This window comes from Malania oleifera, chromosome 3, assembly GCF_029873635.1.
Source record: "Malania oleifera isolate guangnan ecotype guangnan chromosome 3, ASM2987363v1, whole genome shotgun sequence".
Taxonomy (NCBI): Eukaryota; Viridiplantae; Streptophyta; class Magnoliopsida; order Santalales; family Ximeniaceae; genus Malania; species Malania oleifera.
The window spans coordinates 119,040,756-119,054,691 of NC_080419.1; the positions used below are offsets into that span (position 1 = coordinate 119,040,756).

Genomic DNA, 13,936 nt, shown 5'->3' on the forward strand with positions numbered 1-13,936 from the left:
ACCAAATTTACGAGAAGTGATAGATTCCAGTATTCTATGAATACAATTCTTATAGGGGAATGAACTTACATGATTTCTTGACTTTTGGTTAGTTGATTAATAGCTCCTAATTGATAGTTGATTTATTAAGAAATAATACTTTTAATTTAAGAAAACTTGTTGAAACAAGTGATTGTTAAAAATTTTAATTGATGAGTTAATTTGTCTATCCTTAAACTTGAATATGTATGGATAAATCCAAGTTTTAATAAACACTTCAAGACTCCTTCATGCTTACAACATTAGTTGTATGTTATTACTGATGGTCATTGAGCATCAATGTGCTTCAATAAAGGACAGCTTGATTAATGGTTAAAATTTAAGACTTTCATATTAGAGATTACAGGGTTCTAGTACTAGAAAAAGATGAGAAGGGGTTCAGAGTGGGGATGAGCTATGCTAACCCTTTGTATAGTTCTCCCTCGATGCATAGGTCTAATAATTGACCTCACCTCCTCCCCCCTCCCCTCTCCCCTCTCCCAACCAAAAACAAAAAAAAACAAAAGAAGAAGCTCACACAAAGAGTGCTCGATCACGCATTGACCACAAAACCCTGGCTAGCTAGCTTCTCAATTCAAGATGCATGCTATACGGGGTAAGAGGCATCAACAGCGATACCGCAGAGGCCTGCTCCATATGGACCATTAATATTTCTCTGCATCCGTATGAAGCCTCCATGACCCCACCCTTCTCCCCAAGAATTCTTCACTTCCCAATACTTAGTCCCATCTGTCGTCGTCCCATAACCCACCAAAGCAACGCCGTGGTTTAGGTTGGTGCCGCACGACCCCCGAAAGATGCCGCTGTTGTAGAACCTGAACTGCTCGCTGCTAACGTCGAGGGCCACCGCTACCGGCTGGTGCGCGACGGCCTTCAATAGGTCGTTCTCGCTGTTGGAAGGGACGCTTTCGTAGCCACTGACTTTGACGGCGGGTGGGTACGCCTTGGCTCTGTCGCAAAATCCATCGATTCCTTGGTATGGGTACTGGTCTTCTGCAGCGAGGCCCTTGTTGTATTTGGTGAAGTTGAAGGCACTTCGCATCCAACCACCTTTGCAGCCGCCGTCGAGTAGTCTGTCACAGTCTACCAGCTCCTGCTCTGATAAAGAAACCAGCGTGCCAGTTTTGATCTTGGCAAATCCTTCCATGGCAGCTACTGCTGAGAATGCCCAACAACAACCTACAATTTCCATATTATTCATTATTTCAAAGTTAATAAATTTGAAGGGTAGTGTTGGCACCTGGAAGCCATGGGTTTGAGGCATGAGAGAACATTTTATTATCGAAATATAAGGGAAAGATTGTTTACAATAGACTCTATTCCTTTTCTGACCTGATATGTATTGGGTTACCCTTGGCTGTGTGTATGTAGTAGTTGATAGATGCTTGGATCAGTAAAGTGAAGAGAAATTATTAAATAGGATAGGTGCGTAATTGATTTAAGTTTGGCGACTCCAACATTCTCAAAATGTGAGCAACTATAATCTTAAGACCTTTTCGGGCTCTAAAAACATTAACCAAACGAAAGAAAATATAAGAAAGTCTGTTTTTTCATGTTTCATTTTTTTTTAAAGTAAGTGAGAAAATTTAAAATATACTAAATCAATGGACAAAAATTTGATTTTATAAATCACTAACATTTTATTTTCTTAAGTTTCAATCATTGCACTAAAATAAAATTTCATTTGTAATAGTATTTGATATACAAAGAAAATAGAAAATAAATTTTATTTTCTTTTTCTTTTTCCAAATAAAATCTTTATTCAAACTAGATCCAAAAGAATTTATAGTTGTACAGATTTTCTGTGTGTGCACGTTCATTTATATATGTATATGTATATATAATAAATTTTTTTTAAAATTTCTTTGGTCAATTTTTGTAGAAAAGGTTTAAATAAATAATAAAAATGAAAAGGATGGAGGGCAGGAAATAAAATTAATTTGGATGGTTGATGAAATCTAAGGATTTAGGTAATTTTAATCTCAGTTTGCAATCTATAAAAGTATGAAAATAATTACCTTTTTTTGTTTAGTCATTGAGGAAAGAAATGATATGAAGAAAATAAAATGTGTAATAAATCACTAAACAAAAATGTTATTTTACGTGTCATTAATATTTAATTTTTCACAATTTTAATTATATTTGAATAAATTTTCATTCCTTAAACTTTGAGAATGCGAAAATCAATTTTTGAATTTTTTTTTTCCTTTCTTTTCTCTGGCAAAACTCTTGATCTAAGCTCATGATCATTAACTTCTACTTTTATATTAATATTAAGATAATTAACTAAATTATATATAACTAAATAATGTGTGTGTATAATTTAAATCTTCAAGTATATACTAACTATGTTTGGGAGACAGCTTAAATTTGGATTTGTATAGATTTGGAAAAAAAATATAATATAAAATTATATTAAATTTTATCCAAATTCGTTCTAATCAAAATTACGGTAGTAGCTATAGCGGGCATGATCAGTTCAGCCCCAACTTGGCAAGAAGTTAAGGATCCAAAGGACCCGACCATCCCAAGTTTCCCGTCAATATATATATATATATATTATTATACATGGCCTTACCACATCCGCCTTGGCTCTTGACATTGGTCACGGCGCCTTTCTTTGTCCAACTCATTGATGGTGGCACTCTCCTCACATTTCCATACCTGAAGGGCATTAAAGTGCTCGCTGCAGAGGAATAGGACTCAAATTTTCTAGGTGGCCTCTTGTATCCTGTGTAGGAGGCCAAGAACTCGTCTGTGGTAAGGTCAGCAAACTCATTGACGGCCAATGTGTACGATCGGGTTTGGTCACTGTTGTGAAGGTCTATTCTTTCCACATTGTATTTGAAAATCTCAAACCTCGTATCCTTCTCAGCTGCATCCACATGCATCTTGTTGTACTTGGCTAGCCATTGTTCATACCTCTGGTGCATGGTTTGGTCATGGAGAGTGGGAGATGAAGAAGCTCTGGAACCCCACTTGCCCATATTGAAGAGGAAGAAGAAGAAGAAGGTGATCATGCAGACGGTAATGGAGGGATTGTGCTTGGGATCCATGATGCTTAATTCGATGCTGCCCTATGAAGAGTTGTAGCTTAGAAAATTAGTATTGCTTATATGAGTCTTTTATACTACGGATAGCCTTTATGTATTTTTTAAAAATATATCAAGAAATATGTATGGAAATGACAAATGGCAGGTGCGATCACACATGATATATGCACTTGAGATGTGGATATGTACATAGAGGACATTCTTGAACTTTTCTAACGTATTGATTAACAACAAAAGAAATTAATGTCGTAAAAATAACAAATAAAGAGAGATTACATACCTAATGAAATATGGTCAGAAGACATGAAAACAAAATTTACTATCTATACTTTCAAGGACACGCCTAGAAAGACTCCTTTTATACTAAAAAAAAGTCAAATTTGTTGAAGTTAATCTTCGGTTTGCTAATAATTAAAAATAACTAGTTGAGATTATTTCAAATAGCTAATCAATTAATTTAAAATATATATTTTTTAAAAGTCCTACTCATTCTTTTTGAAAAACGATTTTTTGACCATTTTAAAATAAAAAAAGTAATTTATGCTTTAATGTCAATACATATTGTCTCCTAACAGCATTAAGTATATGCCTCAAATTCTTTATTTGCAATCCTTATATCCTATTAGTTAGGGGAGGTAAGGATAAGATAGGTAGGTTTTCACCATTTAGAACCTGCAACCCACCTAGTGACGATGTGTTTTTAAAATTTAAAACTTGGAACCTACCTGTAAAAATTGGTAATTACAAAGTTGACTTCCAAAACCTAGAACCAAATTTATAAAGATTAATCCACAAAAATTGGAAGCAAAACCTACTCAAATAGCTATGTGTTGGAACCTCACCGAAACCTATCTATCATGGCTAGTACTTCTTATTCTACTTTGACATTTTTTTTTAGAAAAGGTAATATCATTAAAAGTGATAAAATAGGAAGAAACAAGCTAGGAGCTTGAAGCTTCCTATGAAGTAACAATTACAAAAATCAAGTTTAAAAAAAATAGAACAAATATCACCCCCCCCCACCCCCGGCGATTTGATAAGACATACAAGAACTCCTCCAATATTAACAAACATATATTTTAATTTGTCTGGCTCCACTAAAACAAGTCTAAAAGGCATCTATGCAATACCATTGATACATCTGAGTATTTCACCCTACATATTCTATCATTCCTCTCCTTCCAAATTTCCCAACATATGGCCAACGGATTTGCAAGTTTGAGATTTCTGAGGAACCCCCTCTGTCTAAAGAAGTTCCAGGTGTAGAACATTGAAGCCAAATCAATTGGCATCACCCAATGAAGATGTAATCTTTGCCACATTGTGATCTAGATCTGCCTGCTAAGAGGACAATGCAGGGAGATATGGTCTACTCCTTCAATGTCCTTCTTACACAGAGAGCACATTGAGGTCATTGTTCATCCTCTTTTTTTGCATATTATTAGCCGTCAGAATTTTATTTTTAGCCGGCAACTAGAAAAAGACACTAATCTTTTAGGGGACAAGAGTGTTCCACACCATTTTTATAGGCACCCTTGACTTAGAGCATGAATCCACCTTGTGAGGGAGGAAATTATAAAGACTAGTCACTGAGAAAACTTGTGTACAACTAGTAAGGCCCTACGAGCAAGAGTCTGTTCCTCTCTATTTATTTGTGTGTTATATACTAATTTGAGAAATTCAATCATTTGATTCACCTCCTTTCCCTTGAATATCTTACAAAGGATAGATCCCAAACCATGTTGTTGTTGGAAATGCTCAAAATTTGAACCACTCTAACTTCCTTTCATCTAGCGCGCCAAAAGAAAATGATTCGAATAGAGTTCTTGGAGCAAAGTACATGCAACCCATTTAGCCATCCAAAATTTTGTTATGCTCCCATCTCCTATCTTAACTATGATATAATCCCAAATGGTTGCCTTTTGATTGACAAAATTCTTCCATAATCCTTATCCTATGCTTCCTGACCACATTGTTGGGAACCAATTAAGGATATTATATCTGTATTTTATGCAAATCATCAATTTCCAAAGAGTCATATCCTCCTTGCAAAATCATCATAATTATTTCCCCATTAAAGATTTGTTCATAAGCTCCAGTTTCTTAATGCTCACCACATTATGTGTTACTGCACTATAGCTAGCGCAAAGGCACAAAACATCAATCATGCATATTAGTTGAGCAAGTTCTTGCACTAAATTGTATGTCTATTTATTGAAAACTTGTATATGTTGAAACAATTATAGATTATTAAATAAAATGTATCTATTCAGTATTTAATAAAAAAGTTCCATTGCATTTGTAATGACCCCAAAAATAATATACATGTAAGTGTAATAATAATAATAATAATAATAATAATAATAATAATAATAATAATAATAATAATAAATTAAATTTAAATTAATTAATTTATTAATATAATACAATACAATATAATATAATATAATAATAATAATAATAATAATATTATTATTATTATTATTATAAGATAGGATGAGGATTGAAATCAATCCCCACCTTCTCCTTCCTTGTGGAACCCCCTGCAATCTCTCTCTCTCTCTCTCTCTCTCTCTCTCTCTCTCTCTCTCTCTCTCTCTCTCTCTCTCTCTCTCAATTTCTCTTCCATTTTCCTGCGAAATTAAAGAACGAACATCATTCTCGAGTCCTAATTATGCTCTTCAAAGATTTAATCAAGAGAATTTCATCTTCTGCACGCCGTACGTAGAGACCTGAACCAGGAAAATAAAGAAATTAAATAAGAAAAGGAAAAAGGGGATTTCAGCAGGTTTCGTCGACGAAGTCCATGTTCTCGTCGACGAAGGACCTCATGTGGTTCGTTGTTGAAATTCAGAACATCATCGACGAAGAGATCCAGAACGACGAAAATATCAGGATTAGGGTTTGTTGATGAAGCCCTTCTATCGTTGACGAACGACCTTTTGTAGTTCATTGACGAAGACGTCATTTCATCAACGAAGCTAACCGGGTCAAGAGTCTATAAATAGGATTTTCGTTTGCTTCTTCATTAAGTAAACTAAATATCTCTCCCTCTCTCTCTCTCTAACCTGCGCCCACACTCTCTTTCTCTCTTCGATCTTTCGTCGATCGTTGCCCATTTCAACGATCATAAGTTACCAAGAGGATCAGGGAGCGAATATCTACAAATCTAGGGAAGTGGATTCTTGATCTCAAGAAAAAGTTAGGGTTCGGTTTTAAGCGTCTCGGGTCATTTTTCATGAAACAGGTAAGGGGATTGTATTATGTCAACTATGTTTATGAGTTCTAACGAAATGAAATGTTAAAACAGTTTTTAGATAAACAGTTATGGTTTTTCTAGGGTTTTCGGGCCTAGGGTTCGGTTAACCGACTTTATTTTCGAAACCAACCATTTAAATTTAAGTATGATATTTTCAAAGTATAGTATTGGTCTTTCTGAACGTTTTTACCGGTTAGGAAATTGTTATTTCAAACCATAGACTTGTTTAAAAACCAACCAAAGACGGTAGGGTTGATTATCTCCATTTTTCCCATATTTAGCTATATATCTATATTTAGTAAAATAACGACCTAAAGATATTCATACCCCAGTTTAGCAACAGTATTTATGTTCTCAAGTAGATGATTTATTTATGAGTTACCAGATGAAAAATTGTGTGGCATGAGTATAGTTTTTAATTGACATTAAATGAGTAGGTTTTGTGTAATACTGAAATGTAACGGCTATAAGCTAAGATATGAGATATGATGGCTATATGCCAAGAGATGAGATATGACGGCTAAATTTCGAGTTCATGAAATGTCAATTTTTACCAAGCCAGTTATGACAAATATGATATGCTGATTATTACCGAGTCAGTATCTAGCAGATGTTTTCACATAATTATGTACAACATATGTTACATACAGTTTTGTAAAATAAATTATGATTACAGTTTTATACGATGTGAATTGTCATATATGATAGTAGAGCCCTGTTGTTATGTTCTCATGGTAAAAGTATGGTATCGTAGCTATATGTATGTAAAGGTGCAACCACACGTCTCAGATAGAGTGTGGATGGGAAAGGCAATTGGTGGCCTGGGTAAAGTACTCCCCGATGCAGAAGTTTTAGGGGCCATCCAATGTAGTAATTCGGATGACTCAACCTTCAGGCAGCCTTCGAGCACAGAGAGAGTAGGCATCATCGTACTACTTTATGTTTGACTTAACATTAGTCGGTCGTCTATTTGTTAGGTCCAGCCTTTAGGCCGCACAACCCGTCATGGGGGGAAGCATGCCACACGTGTCTCTAATGGCGTAATGACGCTAGTCCTACAGTTCAGGTCGTATCTTCTAGTCATATATGGCCATATTTACTATAGGAAGGGTTATATTGAACCAGCAGTATGTATTTTCAGATTTACAGAATAATACATATTTTAAAATGTCAATTAAATGTATTTAAATGTTAGTAGTATATGTACACACGAAATCTCATGTTAACCACACACTGACAATAATATAATCCGTCTTACTCAGAGGTATCTCACCTTAACATTCAAATGTTTCAAGTCCTCCGAGGGATCGAGCCTAGCGTCCTGCCGGGCTGAGTTTGGATAGTAGACAGCCTTTGTCAGAGCTGGTGAGATATTAGATAGTGACTGTCTCTTTTGGGGATTATAATATATAGCAAATTATGCTTTTAGTTATGTATAGATGTATATGGGAACAATTATAAACTCTGGTAAGTATTAGATGATGTATGTACTTCTGCTGTAAGAACCCGAATGGTGGTATATGGATTTAATGTTGGAAAGAAGGGTAAAGTGGTAATTTGGGCAAGCTTCGTCGACGAAGCCAGAGTTTGTCGACGAAGTCCCTTCTGTTCTTAGTGACAAAATTCAGTGTCTCATCAACGAGGAGATCCCGAGGGATTTTGGAAAAAATGTGGAACCTCGGCTCGTTGACGAGGCCACCGTCTCGTTGACGAAGGCAATGGCGGACTCGTCGACAAGGACGCTAATTCGTCGACGAGGGCGGCCAAGTCAAGGGTTATAAATATCAATTTCCATTGCTTCTAAGTTAAGTAATCTCAAAATATCCTCTCCCTCTCTTTCTAAAACTTGAAGAACTCTCTCTCTCTAGTTTTCTTTGTCGTTCGTCGCCTGATTCGTAAATCAGACGTTACTGCAAGGATCATGAAAGGATTCTCTACGTTTCTAGTGGATCAGAATCTCGTTTTGAGCACTTTCGGGTTTCGGGCTAAAATCAAGGTAAGGCTCGATTTTCGTTTCTGATTCAGAATATGTGTAGTACTACGAATTGTAAGCATGTATTGTGCTGTGGTTTGTAGGTTTTGAAGTTTTGGTTCGTAGTTTTGGGGACCATAGAGTTCATAGTTGGAATTCGGGTTAAGGTAAGGGGATTCAGTTTATATTAGTTTATTTTTGAAATCGAGATCGGTAAGCTTGTAAGCTATGATCGTATGTATGTTCTATTAAATTATTTGGGAAAATATATAGGGTAAAAATACGGGATTTTCGGGTTACAGTTTTCAAGAAATTTGGGAATTTCAGGTATCATCTCTGCTTTGTTTGGAAAACGGTTTGTTTTGTTTAAACTGTATTATTGAGATGACTATTATCCATATTTGTATAAAAGTGTATACTTGAATTGGAAAACGATATGATTTGTCGTAAACCAAATAAGTGTGGTACGTATGGTTGTATCTAATTGTTCCGGGTATTTTGTAAAACAGCTATATGGCGGCTAATTACCGTACGCTGATATGTATAGGAGTGTGAACTCCAAAATGATTCCAGGTTTTGTGAAATCGGCTAGTGGCGGCTAATTATCGTACGCCAAAATAGCTATGTGGTGGCTAATTACCATACGCTGCGCCATGTACCGGTGTGAAAAACGTGGGCGAGAGTGTCCGGCTCTATATCCGAGGGTGTAAAATATCACTACGTATCCCGGCTGGTCACCGAGGAGTGTGAGCTACACTGTATTGGCAATGTAATCACTGTGAAGTTTCGGGTTTCACAGAGTAGTTGCGTATTGGCAATGTAATCGCTATGAGGCTTCAGATTCATGGAGTAGTTACGTACTAGTGTGAGCTACATCATATTGGCAATGTAATCGCTGTGAAGCTTCGGGTTTCATAGCGTAGTTGTGTATTAGTGTGACGACACTGACCGTATGTTTTGGGTATCATATGTACTGGAATGCATTTGTGAAAATACTGAAACTGTATGGAAATGTTTTCGAACTGTATCGTATTGTATAGTATTATGTTTTGCGTAAAATAACACTGGTATGTCACACATTGATATAACTTTCTTCCTTATTGAGAGGTGTCTCACCTCGATGTACGTACAATGTTTTCAGGTCCATCAGGTAGCCATAATTAGCATCCTAGCAATCAGAAGCGGGAGTGTCACTAGTTGCTGTTAGTACCTACTTAGGTACGAGATTTTGTAACCGGGTTGTCGTGATGGCTTTTGTAGACACCCAGAGTATGTACGGTAATTATGGGATTGTATACCTTAGTACAGTATGGGTTCGTGTATCCCAACTTTGTATAAACTCTTGTATGGTATGTTATATAGATAGATGAAGCATTTTCCGCTGCATAACTAATGAGTATGGATGTATGAGTATAGGGCATCCGTGTACCCCACGGGGTCGGACCCTCTTATTGTATTGTATCATGTATGTTTGAATTGATAACTGATGAGTATGGATGTATGTGTGCGTTCGGGGCGTGACAACTTGGTATCAGAGCTAACCAAGTTGTTAAGTTTTGTAGACTTGGTCAGGAGTATTGATGTGTACATACCAGAGTATAGGATGTAGGAAATGGGTAGTGTTGGTCGAGGGTTGTTCTGTTGCTAGGCCGAGATTTGTCGGCGGTATTCCGTGTTTTTCCTAGGATGATGATTCCCGTAAAGGCAGGGCAAACCATTGATGGATTCGTGTCGATGTGATGGGGTAGGCTTAGACTTGTGAGAGTAATAGTTGACATGATTAGGTCTATGATTGTGTTAACTGTGTATGATATAGGAATTCTAACAGAATCCTATTCTGTTTTTAGAATGGAGCACAAGGATAATAACTTGGAGAGTGGCTCCAAGGAGACAACAAGCAATGAGTCTATTTCTGTGTCTCGTGGTTTGGCGAGATAGGTGATCCGAGATATTGGGCGGAGTGTTAGGAGACGCGAGAACTCTCCTACTGATACGGGGTGTACCATCGAGAGGTTCACACGCATGCACCCTCTGACATTTACGGGAGGACCTGATCCGATAGTGGCGGAGGACTAGGTCGAGAAGACCGAGAGGATTTTGGAAGTCCTCCACTGCACTGAGAAGCAAAAGGTCTTGTACGCTACCTTCCAGATGACTGGGGAGGCAGAGCGTTGGTGGACAGCGGTGAGTCTGCTTGAGAGGCAGAGAGCTGGTCCATTTGGTATGACGTGGGACTGCTTTAAAGAGGTATTTTTCGAGAGATACTTTTCGGTCTCCACTCTGGATGCGAAGGCCGATGAGTTCTTGGGCCCGACGTAGGGAACTCTGATGGTGCAGAGGTATGTTGCCAGGTTTATCGAGTTGTCTCGATTTGTGCCGTAATTGGTTCTGAATGAGCACGAGAAGGCTTGGAGGTTTGAGAGGGGTCTGAGGATAGACATTCGCCGTCTTGTGGGGATGCTGCAGATCCATGAGTTCTTTGTCTTGGTGGATAAGGCCACCATAGTTGAGACCGACCTTCAGGGACATGAGGTAGGGCAGGATCAGGGGAAGAGGCCAGTATATTCTGGTTCTCAGAGTGGTTCTCGGCAGGGACAGTGGAAGAAGAAGAAGAGTTACAGTTCCGGTTATCGGTGGAACACCCAGCGGCAGAGTTATCAGGGGGATCCATCCCCCCCCACTTAATTTTCTGAATTTTTCCTGTGGATCCTAAAATTACACCCGCGGGGCTCATCCGGACCATAAATTATGAAAATTTTACTTCAACTCCAGATTCTCAACATTTTAGCATTTCCAAATTAATCCTAATTAATTAAAAATAAGCTCATTAATAACCTCCGTACCCCAAATTTGGGGCTTTGCCCATGACAATCCCACGAGAATTTCGTCATGCTAGACTTGTAGAGAATCATCCATAGATTCTCATGGTGGTGTCTATTCATCAATCAGGCTTATAATTTTCTAGAAATTAAAAAAAAATGGGAAATTGGCTTACCCCAGGAGATACGTCTACGCCGCTCCTACCACCGATCCACTCCGATAGAAATGACAGCAGCGGAGAATGGAACTTAATGATATCTTATGATTCTCGATCGGGTGAGAATCCACCACGTAACTGAGGAGAGAGGGAGAGTGAACGAGAGGAGAGAGACAGAGAGAGAGAGAGAGAGAGAATTTTAGTTGGGGGGGGGGCTCTGGAACCTGAATTTGCCTGAAGCTTAAAGAAGCTTCAGGTGAATGGTTATATATATATTAATAATAAAATAATAATAATAATAATAATAATAATAATAATAATATATTTAATTAATATTAATAATAATATATTTCATTAATAAAAAAAAATAAATTTTAATTAATTTTTTCTTTTTTTTATAATTTCGATTAATTAATTAATTAAAAAAAATTTAGAGTCACTCCACTAATCTTCTATATCCCTTTTTGGGGTTATTACAATTCAGTTATATGAAAATGAAAATTTTGAATTATTATTATATGTATGTTTTTGGAAAATCAGGTATTTTGGGTTTAAGTAAATCCTAGAAATGATTATACGTTTATTTCTTAGTAAAACATATTTTTCCCAGGCAGATTATTATATTATAAATTATCACTCAAATTGTGTGGCATGAGTAATGAATATATTACTGCATAAATAAACCTGTTAGAATATTTTAATGATGATATAGAATAAGTATGATTTTATAATGATCTCTAGAAGTGTTATGAATATTATGAAATTATTATATGACAGTATTCAGCCAGATTTATGATATGACAGTATTCAGACAGATTATGAATAAGACATGTTTTATGAAAATTAGATCAAGTTACAGTTTTATTATATATATGAACATTATTATATGGCATAAGAACTCTGATGGACCAATTATGTTCAGAACATGATACCGTAATTAATATGATATAGTCAATGCCACCACACTATTCAGGAAGTGTTGGTGTGTGGATAGTCGATTAAGCCGAAGAAGAGTGGAGTACCCCCTCTGGCAGTCCGGACCAGACTGGGTGGGCCAATCATACTTACAAACGCATTATGTTTGGCTTAGCGTAGTAGGCCAGCCATTGCTAAGTCTCGCCTACGGGCCGCACAACCCAATCATGTGAGGTTATTACATGATATTATATGATTGTCCATTCAAGAAAAATTCTTTTATGTATAGATATAACAAATGGTTTACATACACAGAGAAACCTATTACGATATAGCATACTTATGTTGGAAAGTATGTATTTTTCCAAACATATATATATATATATATATATATATATATATAAATATGAGTACAAATTTAAATGATTTATCATTTAAACTTAATTATTTACAGGATATGTTTATGATACATTAAAACTCATGTTGCCACACACTTACGATAATCAATTATGTCTTACTGAGAGGTGTCTCACTCCAATATCTTTATCATTGTAGGAAATCCAAGGAACCAAACCTAGAGAGCTCCAAGGCAAGGCTTAGGTATTGTAGTTCAAAGTAGGTACTTGTGAGACACAATTATATATATGGATATGTTTTGTGTATCTAGGATGTATTATGGATTTTTGGAGATTTATATATGTAATTATGGTGACACTAGAACTCTGATATTGTATTTGGGGTTAATATATATATATTTGCATGCTTCCGCCATGTGGTTTAATATGGAGTTATGATAGGTGTCCCAGTACCCCACTTTAGATACAAATCGGTATAGTTATTGTATCAAAGATTATGTGTGGGGAATAGCACTCCATGCCCCACTGGGTTCACAGCGCTACGCTACTAAATCTTTTTTCTAGATTATTGACCATAAACTAGGTTAGGCGTATCAAATATATTATACCTACATATCTTGTTGTAACAACATTATTATACTTTTTCCCTTTTCTCTAAAGAGGTCATTTTATGAATGATGACTTGTGGATTGTGTGTATTGCGTAAATGCATGCATCATATTGTACTCTTATGATGTATGGTTTTTTTTTTTCTTTACCAACACTATAAAACACAATTATATAATTTATTAGAATTAAATGATTTAAAAATAATAGATCCAAAATTATAAAACAAATGAAACTTCTTTTGAAGTTCAAGTTCATGGTCTAACAAGTTCTTATATTTTTCACTATGATATAAAAGTCTCTTTCACCTAATACTTAAATTTAAGCATAAGAAAAATGCTCGTGAACTTTTATTTTATCTATATTTTCAAGCTTAACATGTTATTCATATCATAATTTTAAGTTTCCACTTGTTAAAATGTCTTAAATGACAGAAGTGGACAATTTTATAAAATTGTATAAATTTTTAAATATATAGTAATTTTATAATATTTACAAAAATTATGACATTAGTGCATAAAAAATTTTATTTTATTTTTTAAACAAAGCAAATGTCTAATTTTTTTTACTAGCTTCAAATTAACTCTTTACTTGTGAAAGTTTCTTCTTTAAAAAGGGAAAAAAATTAACTCTCAAAAGCATAAAAAGAATTTCGCCAAATGTTTCTTAAATAGAGTATTTTTACAGCCTCAAATTTGGAAATTAAAAACAAAAATGTCAAAAATGCATAATAAAATAATTATTTATGTCCCCAACAAA

The 13,936-nt window shown here is 35.7% G+C and overlaps 1 protein-coding gene across 1 annotated transcript; it reads right to left on the reverse strand.

Annotated features, from left to right (window-relative positions):
• Window positions 1-625: 625 nt before the first annotated feature.
• Window positions 626-3,026, reverse strand: LOC131151524 (zingipain-2-like). The gene is made up of 2 exons (XM_058102765.1): window positions 2,618-3,026; window positions 626-1,218 (listed from the first exon to the last, which is right to left on the reverse strand). The coding sequence occupies exons 1-2, from the start codon at window positions 3,024-3,026 to the stop codon at window positions 626-628; spliced, it is 1,002 nt and encodes a 333-aa protein (XP_057958748.1).
• Between the last annotated feature and the right edge of the window lie 10,910 nt (window positions 3,027-13,936).

Bases quoted from the DNA above. Each gene is read 5' to 3' on its own strand.
- LOC131151524 (XM_058102765.1), bottom strand. From the start codon at position 3,026: ATGGGCAAGTGGGGTTCCAGAGCTTCTTCATCTCCCACTCTCCATGAC. The intron at 1,219-2,617 runs GTAAGGCCATGT...TGGAAATTGTAG, and splicing joins CAAGAGCCAAGGCGGATGTG to GTTGTTGTTGGGCATTCTCA.